Raw genomic sequence first — 14,090 nt, 5'->3', positions numbered from 1 at the left:
CCCCCTGGTCACTGATCCCTCTGCTAAGGGAAATCGGTCCTTCCTGTCCAGTCTATCTTGGCCCCCTCATAATTTTATACACTTCAATTAAATCATGCCTCAGCCTCCTTTGTTCCAAAGAAAACAACTCCAGCCTATCCAATCTTTCCTCATAGCTAAAATTCTCCAGTCCTGGAAACATCCTCGTAAATCTCCTCTGTACCCTCTCTAGTGCAATCACATCTTTCCTGTAACGTGGTGACTTGAATTGTACACAGTACTCAAGCTGTGGCCTAACTAGTGTTTTATACAGTTCCAGCATAACCTCCCTGCTCTTATATTCTATGCCTCAGCTAATAACAGAAAGTATCTCCTAAACCACCTTATCTACTTGTCCTGCTACCTTCAGGGATCTGTGGACATGCACTCCAAGGTCCCTTTGTTCCTCCACACCTCTCAGTATCCTGCCATTTATTGTATATTCCCTTGCCTTGTTTGCCCTCCCCAAATGCATTACCTCACACTTCTCTGGATTGAATTCCATTTGCCACTTTTCTGCCCATCTGACCAGTCCATTGATATAGAATCATAGAATCATAGAAGTTACAACATGGAAACAGGCCCTTCGGCCCAACATGTCCATGTCGCCCAGTTTATACCACTAAGCTAGTCCCAATTGCCTGCACTTGGCCCATATCCCTCTATACCCATCTTACCCATGTAACTGTCCAAATGCTTTTTAAAAGACAAAATTGTACCCGCCTCTACTACTGCCTCTGGCAGCTCGTTCCAGACACTCACCACCCTTTGAGTGAAAAAATTGCCCCTCTGGACCCTTTTGTATCTCTCCCCTCTCACCTTAAATCTATGCCCCCTCGTTATAGACTCCCCTACCTTTGGGAAAAGATTTTGACTAATATCTTCCTGCAGTCTACAGCTTTCGTCCTCATTATCAACCACATAGCCAATTTTTGTACCATCTGCAAACTTCTTAATCATGCCCCTTATATTTAGGTTTAAATCATTAATATGTACCACAAAAAGCAAGGGACCCAGTACTGAGCCCTGCGGAACCCCACTGGAAACAGCCTTCCAGTCACAAAAACACTTGTCGACCATTATCCTTTGCTTCCTGCCACTGGGCCAATTTTGGATCCAACTTGCCACTTTCCCTGGGATCCCATGGGCTTTTACTTTTCTGACCAATCTGCCATGTGGGACCTTATCAAAAGCCTTGCTAAAATCTATGTAGACTACATCAAATGCACTACCCTCATCGACCCTCCTTGTTACCTCCTAAAAAGATTCAATCAAGTTAGTCAGACATGACCTTCTCTTAACAAATCCATGCTGACATCCCTTGATTAATTTGTGCCTTTCTAAATGACTATTTATACTGTCCCTTAGAATTGATTCCAGTAATTTGCCCACCACCGAGGTAAGGCTGACTGGCCTGTAATTACTCAGTCTATCCTTTTCTCCCTTTTTCCAGGGATGAGGGACTTCAGTTACGTGGATAGACTGGAGAAGCTGGGGTTGCTCATCTTAGAGCAGAGAAGGTTGAGAGGAGATTTGATAGAGGTGTTCAAAATCATGAAGGATTTAGATAAAGTAAATGAAGAGAAACTGTTCCCATAGGCGGAAGGATTGAGAACCAGAGGACACAGATTTAACGTGATTGGCAAAGGAACCAAAAGCGACACGAGGAAAAACTTTTTTACGCAATAAGTAGTACTGATCTGGAATGTGCTGCCTGAAAGGGCGGTGGAAGCAGATTCAATCGTGGCTTTCAAAAAGGAATTGGATAAATATATGAAGGGAAAAAATTTGCAGGGCTACCGGGGAAAAAGTGGGGGAGTGAGACTAACTGGATCGCTCTTACAAAGAACCAGCACGGGCTCGATGGGCCAAATGGCCTCCTTCTGTGCTGTAACCATTCTATGATTCTAAAATTCCCGCTATCCTGGAAGCAGCCACAATGCCTTCCTTTTGCAGCACTCCACAGGACCTGCATTATTTGAAGGCCCGGAAAGACCAGGAAGACGGCTGCAGGGAGACCAGGGCTCTCCTCTACAGCCATGGTCACCCACAAACCACTGAACAGCAGTGCAACGTAAACATGGCGTGATGCATGCTCCCTGTAGAGATCACACCATTGGAAGTGCCGAGCAAAGATTCCACTGTTTAGTTCTCCCAGCAATGGTGTCCAAAATAATCACTGTCTGATGCGTGTTGGATCATGGAATGTTACAGCACAGAAGGAGGCCATTCGGCCCATCGTGCCTGTGCCGGCTCTTTGAAAGAGCTATCCAATTCGTCCCACTCCCCCGCTCTTTCCCCATGGCCCGACAAATGTTTCCTTTTCCAGTATTTATCCAATTTCCTTTTGAAAGTTATTATTGAATCTGCTTCCACCACCCTTTCAGGCAGTGCATGAAAAAGTTTCTCCTCATCTCCCCTCTTGTTCTTTTGCTAATTATCTTAAATCTTTGTCTTCTGGTTACCGACCCTCCTGCCAGTGGAAATAGTTTCTCCTTATCTTAAGGATATTGAGGCTTTGGAGAAGGTGCAAAAAAGATTCACAAGGATGATACCAGAACTGAGAGGATATCCTTATCAAGAAAGACTAAACAGGCTGGGGCTCTTTTCTCTAGAAAAGAGAAGGCTGAGGGGTGACCTGATAGACGTCTTCAAGATAATGATAGGGTTTGATCAGGTAAGTGTAGAGAAAATATTTCCACTTCTGGGGGGAGACCAAAACTAGAAGTCATAAATATAAAATAGTCGCTAATAAATCCAATAGGGAATTCAGGAGAAACTTCTTTACCCAAAGAGTGGTGAGAATGTGGAACTTGCAAATAACATATATGGATTTTAGGGGAATCCTGATAAGTACATGAGGGAGAAAGGAATAGAAGAATATGCAGAAAGGGTTAGATGAAGTAGGGAGGGAGGAGGCTCGTGTGGAGCATAAACACCGCATGGACCTGTTGGGCCGAATGGCCTGTTTCCGTGCTGTAGTCTTGATGTACTCTATCAAAACTCCTCATGATTTTGAACACCTCTATCAAATCTCCTCTCAACCTTCCTCGTTCCAAGGAGAACAACCCCAGCTTCTCCAGTCTCTCCACATAACTGAAGTCCCTCATCCCTGGTACCATTCTAGTAAATCTCTTCTGTACCCACTCCAAGGCCTTGACATCTTCACATTATTACTTCATGAAACAAAGATGTGTAAGGATGCAGCAGGACAAGGAGGTGCTGCATCCAAGATGGTCCATGTATGTTTTAATATCTCGCTTAGGAGCCTGGCACTCACTTTGAATGTCAGATACTGTTAGCTGCTTCCTCAAGCTGCAGAGAACGCACACTATGGTCTGCAAAACGTCACTCCGAAGACCTTATTCCCAAGAAGCATTTCCTGTTGCCTCTCTGCTTAGAAGTTTTTCTGTTCACCTTGTGTCTTTCGGTTACTCTGAGCCCCCGTGTAAGTGGCAGCTGGATTTGTGTGGGGCCGACACCGCTTTGAGTCCTGTGAATGGCTGACCACCAGGTGTAGTTCCGAGAGAGATGTTTGTTCCAGTGCCTCGTCAAAGGATTGTTAAATGTGAGGCTCACTTCCCCACAGTCTGCTCTCACCCTGAAGCCGACAGTGACAGGGCAGGCCAGAAACTCTGGTCGTGAACAGCAACAAGTGGAAACATATTCTCCACATATCATAGTAGGTACAGGAGGAGGCCATTCGGCCCATCGTGCCTGTGCCAGCTCTTTGAAAGAGGTATCCAATTAGTCCCACTCCCCTGCTCTTTCCCCGTAGGCCTGCAAATTTTTCCCCTTCAAGTATTTATCCAATTCCCTTTTGAAAGTTATTATTGAATCTGCTTCTACCACTCTTTCAGGCAGCGCATTCCAGATCATAACAACTCGCTGCGTAGAAAAAATAGTTTCCTCGTGTCGCCTCTGGCTCTTTTGCCGATCGCCTTAAATCTGTGTCCTCTGGCGGCCGACTCTTCTGCCCCTGGAAATAGTGTCTCCTTATTTACTCTGTCAAAACCTTTCATGATTTTGACACCTCCATCAGGTCACCTCTCGGCCTTCTCTTTTCTAGAAAAAAGAATGTTTATTTTCCACCTTTTTGAAGCAGGGGGGAATCATGTGACACATCCAGTGAGCTGAAACACAGCTGACCGGGATTCCCTGTCCGACCCCTGGGCTCGCTATGTTTCCTCCATACTCAACAGGCAAAGACTCACTCCACTTGCTTGTGGGGTGGTCCGTGATTACTGAACTGGAGAAATACATCCAGTGTGAAAACCCAGAATATAACATCTGACTTGGCAATACTTGGAGGCGATAGCATGTTCCAGGATGCAAAGGAAGTCATAGTAGAAGAGGAGAAGGAAATGGAGGAAGGAGAGGTGGAGCCAGGGAGATTGGTCTGGGAGGCACTGATAGATAACAACTTCCAGTAATTCCCAGATCCTGACGAATTACCTCGTATCCCCAGAAACAGAATGCAATAACTTTCCTACTTTACAACAGTGACTACACTTCAAAAAGTACTTTATTGCCTGTAAAGTGCTTCGGGACGTCCTGAGCTCGTGAACGGCGCGATAGAAATGCACGTTCTTTTATCTTTCATTTTCTTTCACCTTCTACCGTTCTGAGATGCCATTTTGTACCGCCCTCCATGTGCCGATCCCTTTACGTGGCCCTCCCCAACGGAAACTCTCCAGACTGAGGAGAAATAAAGTGCAAAAAATCGATGAGGTGACATTTACGATAATGAGGAGATGCCTGCAAAGTATGCTCCACCTGCTTCCTAACCTAGTGCTATATCGAAGTGGAAGTAAGCAAGTGTGCTGTAAGACTGCATGGACCCCAAGCAATGGGGATGGCCTTGTACCTCCGGGTGCGGTCATGAGATGACACTGCTACATCTAAGGAGGCTGCTTGAGAGACCGGTCTGGGTCAGACAATGTGTAGTCACCCTGAGAGGTAGCTGGCACCACCGCCCCTTCTCCTGCGATGCCACCTGATGCTGGGCATCCCTGCAGGTCCCCCTGCGATCTGCACGAGGGCAGACTTTAGGGCACCGCTGAGGGGTACGAAAGCTACCATCTATCTCGCGCTCGCTCCCTTTTTCTCTCTTTCCCTCTCGTCCCCCAGCCTGCCATATCCAACACTGAGGTTAAGTTGGAGTTTAATTGCCCCAGTCACTGTGTTCCTGGGAGGAAGGGGCTTGGCTCCTCTGTCCCCGGGACTCCCCTGCGGTTATCAGTGACGTTGCCGCGTGCCCCGTAATGCACTGCAGCCGTCAAGACGTGTCAGACTGTGCAGCTGAACGGTCGGGTGCATTGCTGCACTTCTCCCCAACAGCGCTGGCAAAGGTTCAGCTCCGTCTCGAACGGTCAGGAAGGCCTTTTGTTCATTGATCTGTCCTTTCTGAAGGCAGGCCAGTAGGGTACCATTCCCCGGCCCGTACAACAGGGGCTGGATTCCTGCATTGTTGCTGTCTATTCCTTGGCTGTCACCGTCACTTAACCCTCCTCACTTGTGATCAGTCCTTTACCCATTCTGCCTCCTCAAGCTGACTGTGGAAATGCCCCGTGGATTGACCAGGTGGAGTGTTTGATGCAATATGTTCAGAGCCGTCTCACCCAGCAGGAATGGTGCGTTACGTGGGTTTCTGCACGGAAGGCAGTGAGGGTAACGAAAGAAAGGATATTAACTGGGCAAGGGGAGCCCCACCTTGAAACTTTCCCTTCCACCTCTCCTACCACAGACTCTGGTCCGGAGATGCTGAGCGCCATCTCCTTGAACTAGGTCAGCTCCTCTCCCTGGGGCTGTGGGTGTCGCTGGTATTTATTGCCCTCGAGAAGGTGGTGGTGAGCCGCCTTCTTGAACCGCTGCAGTCCGTGTGGTGAAGGTTCTCCCACAGTGCTGTTAGGAAGGGAGTTCCAGGATTTTGACCCAGTGACGATGAAGGAACGGCGATATATGTCCCAGTCGGGATGGTGTGTGACTTGGAGGGGTACCTGTTGCACCTGCTGCCCTTGTACCTCTAGGTGGTAGAGGTCGCGGGTTTGGGAGGTGCTGTCAAAGAAGCCTTGGCGAGTTGCTGCAGTGCATCCTGTGGATGGTACACACTGCAGCCACGGTGCGGCAGTGGTGAATGTTTATGGCGCTAGTGCTGCTCCTATGAGATGTTAAACCAAGGACCCAACTACCTTTGTTGCTTTGATTCCGAGGAGAATAGTGAGGTTTTTACTTATTGTAACTCTACTGTTTGTACTGAGTACTGTTCATTTAGCTGCTCTGAGTCTCGGTCTAGTAGATTGTATCATTCACCTGCCTGACGGAGGTGCGGAGAATCAGACGACACCATGTGATATATTCCAGTTAGCTGAGTGCGATGGCAGGGGTTCTCTGCTTGACCCCTGGGTCTCACTACATATACCAAGATATGGGGCAGTAAAGGCACTCTCTGCCTCATGGGGAACTCAAGGTGTGCCAGTGTGGAATACAGTCCATCCGACAGTGTCTGGAATACTGGCTTATGGCCTGTTCTGGGAATACCTAACTTTGAGCCTGGTACGGAACGCTGACAATGAGCGTGATCCGGTCTCCCCGTGATCCGGTCTCCCCACTGAGGTCGGCTAGTCCATGAACAGCACGCACTGTGAGGTGATTCCCCGTGGGAAGGTTTCCACTGCACGCCACTGGTAAAGCATTGTGAACCCGTTCTCCGAGGCCATGTTCCTGAGGTTGTAGCAGGGGAAATTCCCCAGCTGTCTGAATTCAGACTGTGTGTGGAATTTCAGGGGTGAGCTAATCTCCTAATGCAGCTTAACACACTGCATTAATGCACCACCCATCACACCCACACCCTCTCACTTTCCATCTAGGATGTGGTCAGTATGGGCGCAGATCACAATAATTTGAATCTTGAATTACCTGTTTCTCTTAACCCCGATCACATCGGTCGTGTTCCCAAACAGGTCAAAGTTTACGGGTTGGGTTTCCAGGAGGAATCATGAGTTGGTATTCCAAGTCTGCTCGTCAATCCATATTTATACTTTGTCGAGTAGCTTGTTTCTCCATGGTTGCTCTACAGCTACTTGAGGTAATATAGAGGGAAGTTTATTCTGTGTCTAACCATATCATGTCAGCTGTGTCTCAGTGGACACCACTCTCACCTCTGAGTCAGAAGGTCGTGGGTTCAAGACCCCCTCCAGAGATTTGAGCCCATAATCCAGGCTGACACTCCCAGTATACTGCACTGTTGGAGGGCAGTACCAAGGGAGTGCTACACTGTCGGAGGTGCCGTCTTTCAGATGAGAGTGAAGTGCTGTCTTCCAGCTCAGGTGGATGTAAACATTCCAATGGCATTTTTGAGGAAGAGCAGGGGAGTTCTCCCTAGTCTGCTGGTCAATATTTATCCCTCAACCAACATCACTAAAACAGATTATCTGGTCATTCATTCATATTGCTATTTGTGGGGCCTTGCTGTGTGCAAATTGGCTGCCACGTTTACCTACAAAACTAGTGACCACACTTCAAAAGTAATTAATTGGCTATGAAGCACTTTAGGACATCCTAAGGACATTAAAGGTATTCTTCTCTTTCTTACTCTGTATCGAACCCGTGCCGTACCTGCCCTGGGAGTGTTTGATGGGACAGTGTAGAGGGAGCTTTACTCTGTATCTAACCCGTGCTGTACCTGCCCTGGGAGTGTTTGATGGGACAGTGTAGAGGGAGCTTTACTCTGTATCTAACCCGTGCTGTACCTGCCCTGGGAGTGTTTGATGGGACAGTGTAGAGGGAGCTTTACTCTGTATCTAACCCGTGCTGTACCTGCCCTGGGAGTGTTTGATGGGACAGTGTAGAGGGAGCTTTACTCTGTATCTAACCCGTGCTGTACCTGCCCTGGGAGTGTTTGATGGGACAGTGTAGAGGGAGCTTTACTCTGTATCTAACCCGTGCTGTACCTGCCCTGGGAGTGTTTGATGGGACAGTGTAGAGGGAGCTTTACTCTGTATCTAACCCGTGCTGTACCTGCCCTGGGAGTGTTTGATGGGACAGTGTAGAGGGAGCTTTACTCTGTATCTAACCCGTGCTGTACCTGCCCTGGGAGTGTTTGATGGGACAGTGTAGAGGGAGCTTTACTCTGTATCTAACCCGTGCTGTACCTGCCCTGGGAGTGTTTGATGGGACAGTGTAGAGGGAGCTTTACTCTGCATCTAACCCAGGGTCTAGCTGACTTGGGAGTGCTGGATAGTGACGCTGGCTTTGATCGTAGTTCTAACAACACTTATTTCGATGAGCACAGAAATCTGTTAACACCAAGTATAATTTCACATATATTTATGAGTCACACGTTATGTTATGACCCACAGTTTTGTAAATTCTGCTGTACAACCTGAGCAGGTTTCAGTGCCTTCCGAGTTTACTATGTATACTATACAAGGTAGGTTAGGCTTTCTAAAAAAAATATTTTTGCTGAAAACCTGACCCTGAATGGGAAGTGAGATATTAGAATAATACAGCACAGAAGGAGGCCATTCGGCCCATCGTATGCAGCAGTGTGGCCTGTGCACTGGAGATGACAGGCACAGTGGAAGCAGAAAGTGTGTTGTGGTGGTGATGCTGTGAAGGGTTGTACGTCACTACTCGGGTCCTTAGAGCGACTGTCTTATCCTGTTGGTTCTGTACACACGGACTTGAGATTTTCCCCTCTACCCCGTTTTCGGACAAACACCTAACACTCCTACCAAATTCCTCTCTGCGCTATTTTAATGCAGCTGTTGGGTTGAGCAGCCTGTAGGAATATATAACCAGGGCCACTGGCAACCACAGATAGATCAGCTGTCGGGAATATCCGCTGTGAAAGGGCTGCTGTTCCAGCCTCTCATCCTTGGCCGTGGCTCTGAGTCAGAAGGTCGTGGGTTCAAGTCCCACTCCTGAGACTTGAGCCCATAATCCAGGCTGACACTCCCAGTGCAGTACTGAGAGAGTGCTGCACTGTCGGAGGTGCCTTCTTTCGGGTGAGACGTTAAACCGAGGCCCCGTCTGCCCTCTCAGGCGGATGTAAAAGATCCCACGGACACTATTTGAAGAGGAGCAGGGGAGTTCACCCCGGTTTCCCTCAACCAACACCTAAAAAGAAAAACACTCGATCTGGTCATTTATTTCGTTTGGTTTTTGTGGGATCTTGCTGTGCGCAAATTGGCTCCCACGTTTCCTACATTACAACAGTGACCACACTTCAAAAAAGTATTTAATTGGCTGGAAAGCGCTTTGGGACGTCCTGAGACCGTGAAAGACACCATAGAAATACAAGTCCTTTCTTTCAGTCCTATAGAGAACAGCTGAACTTTTAAAGAACACCCCCTTCCCTCCCCCCAGATAATCTGTATATTGATTAATCCACATGCAATAATAGGATTGTTGCCTAGTCACCATCCGTAACGTCTCCCTCTGAGTTACAGTCCATTTATCTGTTACATTGAGGAGCAGTAACCCTCTGACTGTGAATGTCGTGGCATTGAGCCAATTAGGGCCACTCCCCTCTTACCTGCCACTGCTCAGTAACCTGCCCTCGGGAACTGATAGACAGAAACAAGCCGCTCCTTGAAAGAAAGCATGTGAATTGGTTAGGAATGCGGGGCATCTGAAAGCCGGCTTTCTATCGCTGCTGCTTCCTGGTTTGCACAGTTGACTGTAAAAGCTGCAGCCAGCAGAGAGAGAGAGAGAGAGAGAGAGACGGCCTCCTTTCGCCCCTTGTGGAACAGGTGCCTTGCAGCGCGAAACGCTGAGGGAATGTTCCAGAACCTCCTCTGACGACTGACCTCACCTGAAGAACCTGTTCCCCTCTCCAGCCGGGGGGACTGGAAGGAGATTGCAAGAGCCAGTCAGGTGGATTCGACTGGAAATCTTCAAGCCTGGAATCTATACGACACCTGTGAAGGGAGAGATCTGAACTAGGAAATAGTTAAGCCTGGCTCGAGGTGGCCCCTGGGTGAATTGCCTTGTGGTTGCACTGCTGTGTGGTTTTTTTTTATAAAGTAAGGAGCCTCGGAGTGTTAGTGTGAGCAGGCGCTCACTGAAGCCTCAGCCTCCATAGCTGCTGCCCCAGAAATCTATTCAAATGCAAATGCACAGGATGTGGCTTTCGACTGTTTAACTGATCCACGAGCCTTGCCCTTCAAGGAAAGGTGCACCGAGAGGAATCATGATCTAGGGCAGGCAGACGGGCAGTGCTAAGAAACCCCCCACTCCCCCCCACCGCCCCCTCACTCTCCACCCCCCTGTTTAAATTCCGGCAGAAAACGAGCAGGAAGTGGTCAGCGGGCTGAAGTGTTGGCTCTCCCTTTTCGGCGGGCTCTCGAGATGAAGTGGCGTTTCATCAGCTCCTGCTCCCGGTCTCTCAACCCTTTCGCCTTCTGACATCTGAAATGCAACTGGAGAATCGGGATCCAGCACCGATGCGGAGAGAGAGTTAAATAAAGGTCCTGACTCTGCGACTGTCTCGGTTTCTGCTGATGGGAGACACTGTGCACTCAACTGACGATGGAGCCTCTGGCGCGTAACCCACCCTTCGAGGGGGAGTAGAAAGGAGGACAGATCATATTCAGCTCTCTCACCACACCCAGTTTCAGTGGCCAGTGTGGATGCAGTGCAGACTCTTCAGTCTCTGACACTTTTCCCTACACTTGGGGAGTGTTTTCTTATTTAATTAATTTATTTTTATTTAACGTTTCTCTGCCAAAATGATGGAAGAGGTTTCCATAACAGTGGCCTACGACGCTCACGTCTTCAGTCAAATGGACGAAGAGGACACCTTGGCCAATATGGTCGGAACCACGAAGCCCAAGGCAATGGTAGGTCATTGCAAATGCAGCCTGGTTAGTGACACGGTGCGATCCACATTACCCCAGGGGTTCCCAGTGCAATCTTTTAGTGAGGTCTTTCGGATGAGACGTTAAACCGAGGCCCCATCTGCCCTCTCAGGTGGAGGTAAAAGATCCCACGACCACAACACTAGAGGAGAGCAGGGGAGTTCTCCCCGGTGTCCGGGTCAATATTTATCCCTCAACCAACATCACTAAAACAGATTATCTGGTCATTATCGCAGTGCTGTTTGTGGGATCTTGCTGTGCGCAAATTAGCTCCCGCCTTTCCTACATTACAAACACTTCAAAAGTACTCGATTGACTGTAAAGTGTTTTGGGACGTCCTGAGGTCGTGAAAGGTACTACAGAAATGCGACTTTTCTTTAATAGTCTAGTGGTTATGTTACTGGACCAATAATCCAGAGAACGTGACTCCAAATCCCACCAAGGCAGTTTGAGAATTTGCTCTTCAGAAATAAAGAGTTGGTATCAGTAAAAGTGACCATGAGGGTGTCGGATTGCCATAAAAACCCAACTGGATCACTAATGTCCTTTTTAAGGAAGGAAACCTGCTGGCCTGACCTGGCCTGGCCTTTGGGACTCCAGTCCCCACACCAACGTGGTTGACTCTTAGCTGCCCTCCGTAGTGGACTAGCAAGACACTCGGTCAGGTCAGCTAGAGATGGGCAATAAATACCAGGCTTGCCAGTGACGCCCACAACCCGAAGATGAACTTTAAAAAAAAAACTCCTGTATTAAGTTGGTATCACGGGTCTGAACGGGAACTCCCTAAAGTATTATAAAGCTCCCCTTTAACTGAGTTGAAGCAATGAAATCTAGAGGTTTCCAAGGTTACCAGCAAGCAGTTATGAAAGAGCTGGAGTTTATTTCCTCCCAAAGAACACAGAGTACACTGTCTAATTATAACAATAGGTTAACGGTTTCAACTTCTTTCAGATACGTTAGTCAGGTAGTAAACAGGTGACTTAATTTCCCTTCCACGCTCCAACCCTCGCTCCCAACAGCCCCACCTGCCAGTCTCTCTGATTATATGTTGTAAAGAATAACAACTGAATACGTGGGGGAATTTTTTATCAACTTTCCTTGCTCCCTTCTCAACCTGAAGGTACTGACTCTCACTGGGGTACAGTTCCATGGGCCCCACTCCCCTCCTCTCCTGAAGGTACTGACTCTCACTGGGGTACAGTTCCATGGGCCCCACTCCCCTCCTCTCCTGAAGGTACTGACTCTCACTGGGGTACAGTTCCATGGGCCCCACTCCCCTCCTCTCCTGAAGGTACTGACTCTCACTGGGGTACAGTTCCATGGGCCCCACTCCCCTCCTCTCCTGAAGGTACTGACTCTCACCGGGGTACAGTTCCATGGGCCCCACTCCCCTCCTCTCCTGAAGGTACTGACTCTCACCGGGGTACAGTTCCATGGGCCCCACTCCCCTCCTCTCCTGAAGGTACTGACTCTCACTGGGGTACAGTTCCATGGGCCCCACTCCCCTCCTCTCCTGAAGGTACTGACTCTCACTGGGGTACAGTTCCATGGGCCCCACTCCCCTCCTCCCCTGAAGGTACTGACTCTCACTGGGGTACAGTTCCATGGGCCCCTCTCCCCTCCTCTCCTGAAGGTACTGACTCTCACTGGGGTACAGTTCCATGGGCCCCACTCCCCTCCTCTCCTGAAGGTACTGACTCTCACTGGGGTACAGTTCCATGGGCCCCACTCCCCTCCTCTCCTGAAGGTACTGACTCTCACTGGGGTACAGTTCCATGGGCCCCACTCCCCTCCTCTCCTGAAGGTACTGACTCTCACTGGGGTACAGTTCCATGGGCCCCACTCCCCTCCTCTCCTGAAGGAACTGACTCTCACTGGGGTACAGTTCCATGGGCCCCACTCCCCTCCTCTCCTGAAGGTACTGACTCTCACTGGGGTACAGTTCCATGGGCCCCACTCCCCTCCTCTCCTGAAGGTACTGACTCTCACTGGGGTACAGTTCCATGGGTCCTCCTCTCCTGAAGATACTGACTCCTTGTGCTGTGGCTGCCCTCTGTTAGCTTGGTCATGTGATGATTCTATATTGAATCTAATAGTTGTGGTCTTCAGGTGTAGGCACCACATCACACGGTGCATTTGATTACAAAGCTTTGGGCAGCTGTTAGCCGCTTCAGGTGATATCAGTAAACTACTTGCCTTTCACTCTAATAATTTGCTGTTTGGGAGGGGCCTTTTCAACCTGCCCAAAGCGGGTGTGACGTCAGTGGAATGATCGTCCTCCCACACTTGAAGACAGTGTGGAAGGAATCACCTATTTTGAGGTTTAGGCTTCATCGGCATAATTAGGGTGAGCTGCAATTAATTGAGAAAAACGTCTCACAGCGCTTCAGAGAAGTGAGAAATGGACACCAAGATAAAGGAGGCGATATTAGGACAGGTGACCAAAAGCTTGGTCAAGGAGGCAGGTTTTAAAGAGGGTCTTAAAGGAGGAGGTGGAGGTAGAGAGCTGAGGGGTTTCGAGGGGGAGTTCCAGAACGTGAGGCCTAGGTGGCTAAAGGCACGGCCACCAGTGGTGGAGCGAAGAGGGGGATACACAGGTAGCGAAAGTGGGAGGAACGGAGAGTTCAGGGGAGGTTGTAGGGCTGGAGGAAATTACAGAGATAGGATGGTCGGGGCCTTGGAGGGATTTGAACACAAGGATGAGAATTTTAAATTGGAGGCTTTGGGAGACCGGCAGCCGATGTAGGTCAACGAGGACAGGGGTAATAGGCGAGTCGGACATGGTGCAGGATGAAATACAAGCAGCAGAGTTTTGGATGAGCTGAAGGTGGAGGATGGCCAGGAGAGCCAGGAGTAGTTGAGTGTAGAGGTGTAGAGTGGCAGAAATGACTGAGGCGGGCGAGTGGGTGGGGAGACCGGTGATGTTACCGGAGATGGAAGTAGGCTTCTTTGTGATGGAGACGATATGGGATTGGAAACTCAGATTGGGATCAAATAGGACGCTGAGGTTGTGAACAGTCTGGTTCAACCTGAAACAGCGAACGAGGAGGGGGACAGAATCAGTGGTGACGGTACAGATTTTGCGATGGGGGTCGAAGACGATAGCTTTGGCCTTCCCAATGTTTAGCTGGGGCTCATCTAAAACTGGATGTTGGACAAGCAGTCTGTCACCCCAGAGGCAGTGGAGGGTTGAGAGAAGTAGAGTTTAGT

General features: G+C 49.0%; 1 protein-coding gene across 2 annotated transcripts in view; it reads left to right on the top strand.

The window, feature by feature from the left end:
• The window catches only part of LOC137314896 (rab GTPase-activating protein 1-like), an 86,466-nt gene that overhangs the window by 26,399 nt on the left and 45,977 nt on the right, over positions 1 to 14,090 (top strand). Inside the window, exon 1 of one of the 2 annotated variants that reach the window (XM_067979919.1) lies at positions 10,319 to 10,862. The exons of the other annotated variant lie outside the window; for it this stretch is intronic. Within the exon in view, the coding sequence (XP_067836020.1) occupies positions 10,752 to 10,862 (111 nt within the window). The 5' untranslated portion in view covers positions 10,319 to 10,751. Of the gene's footprint in view, positions 1 to 10,318; positions 10,863 to 14,090 lie in introns of those variants that run through there. 2 annotated transcript variants of the gene reach the window in all.

This window comes from Heptranchias perlo, unplaced genomic scaffold (genome assembly GCF_035084215.1).
Source record: "Heptranchias perlo isolate sHepPer1 unplaced genomic scaffold, sHepPer1.hap1 HAP1_SCAFFOLD_520, whole genome shotgun sequence".
NCBI lineage: Eukaryota > Metazoa > Chordata > Chondrichthyes > Hexanchiformes > Hexanchidae > Heptranchias > Heptranchias perlo.
This window is presented reverse-complemented; position numbering and strand designations above follow the sequence as displayed.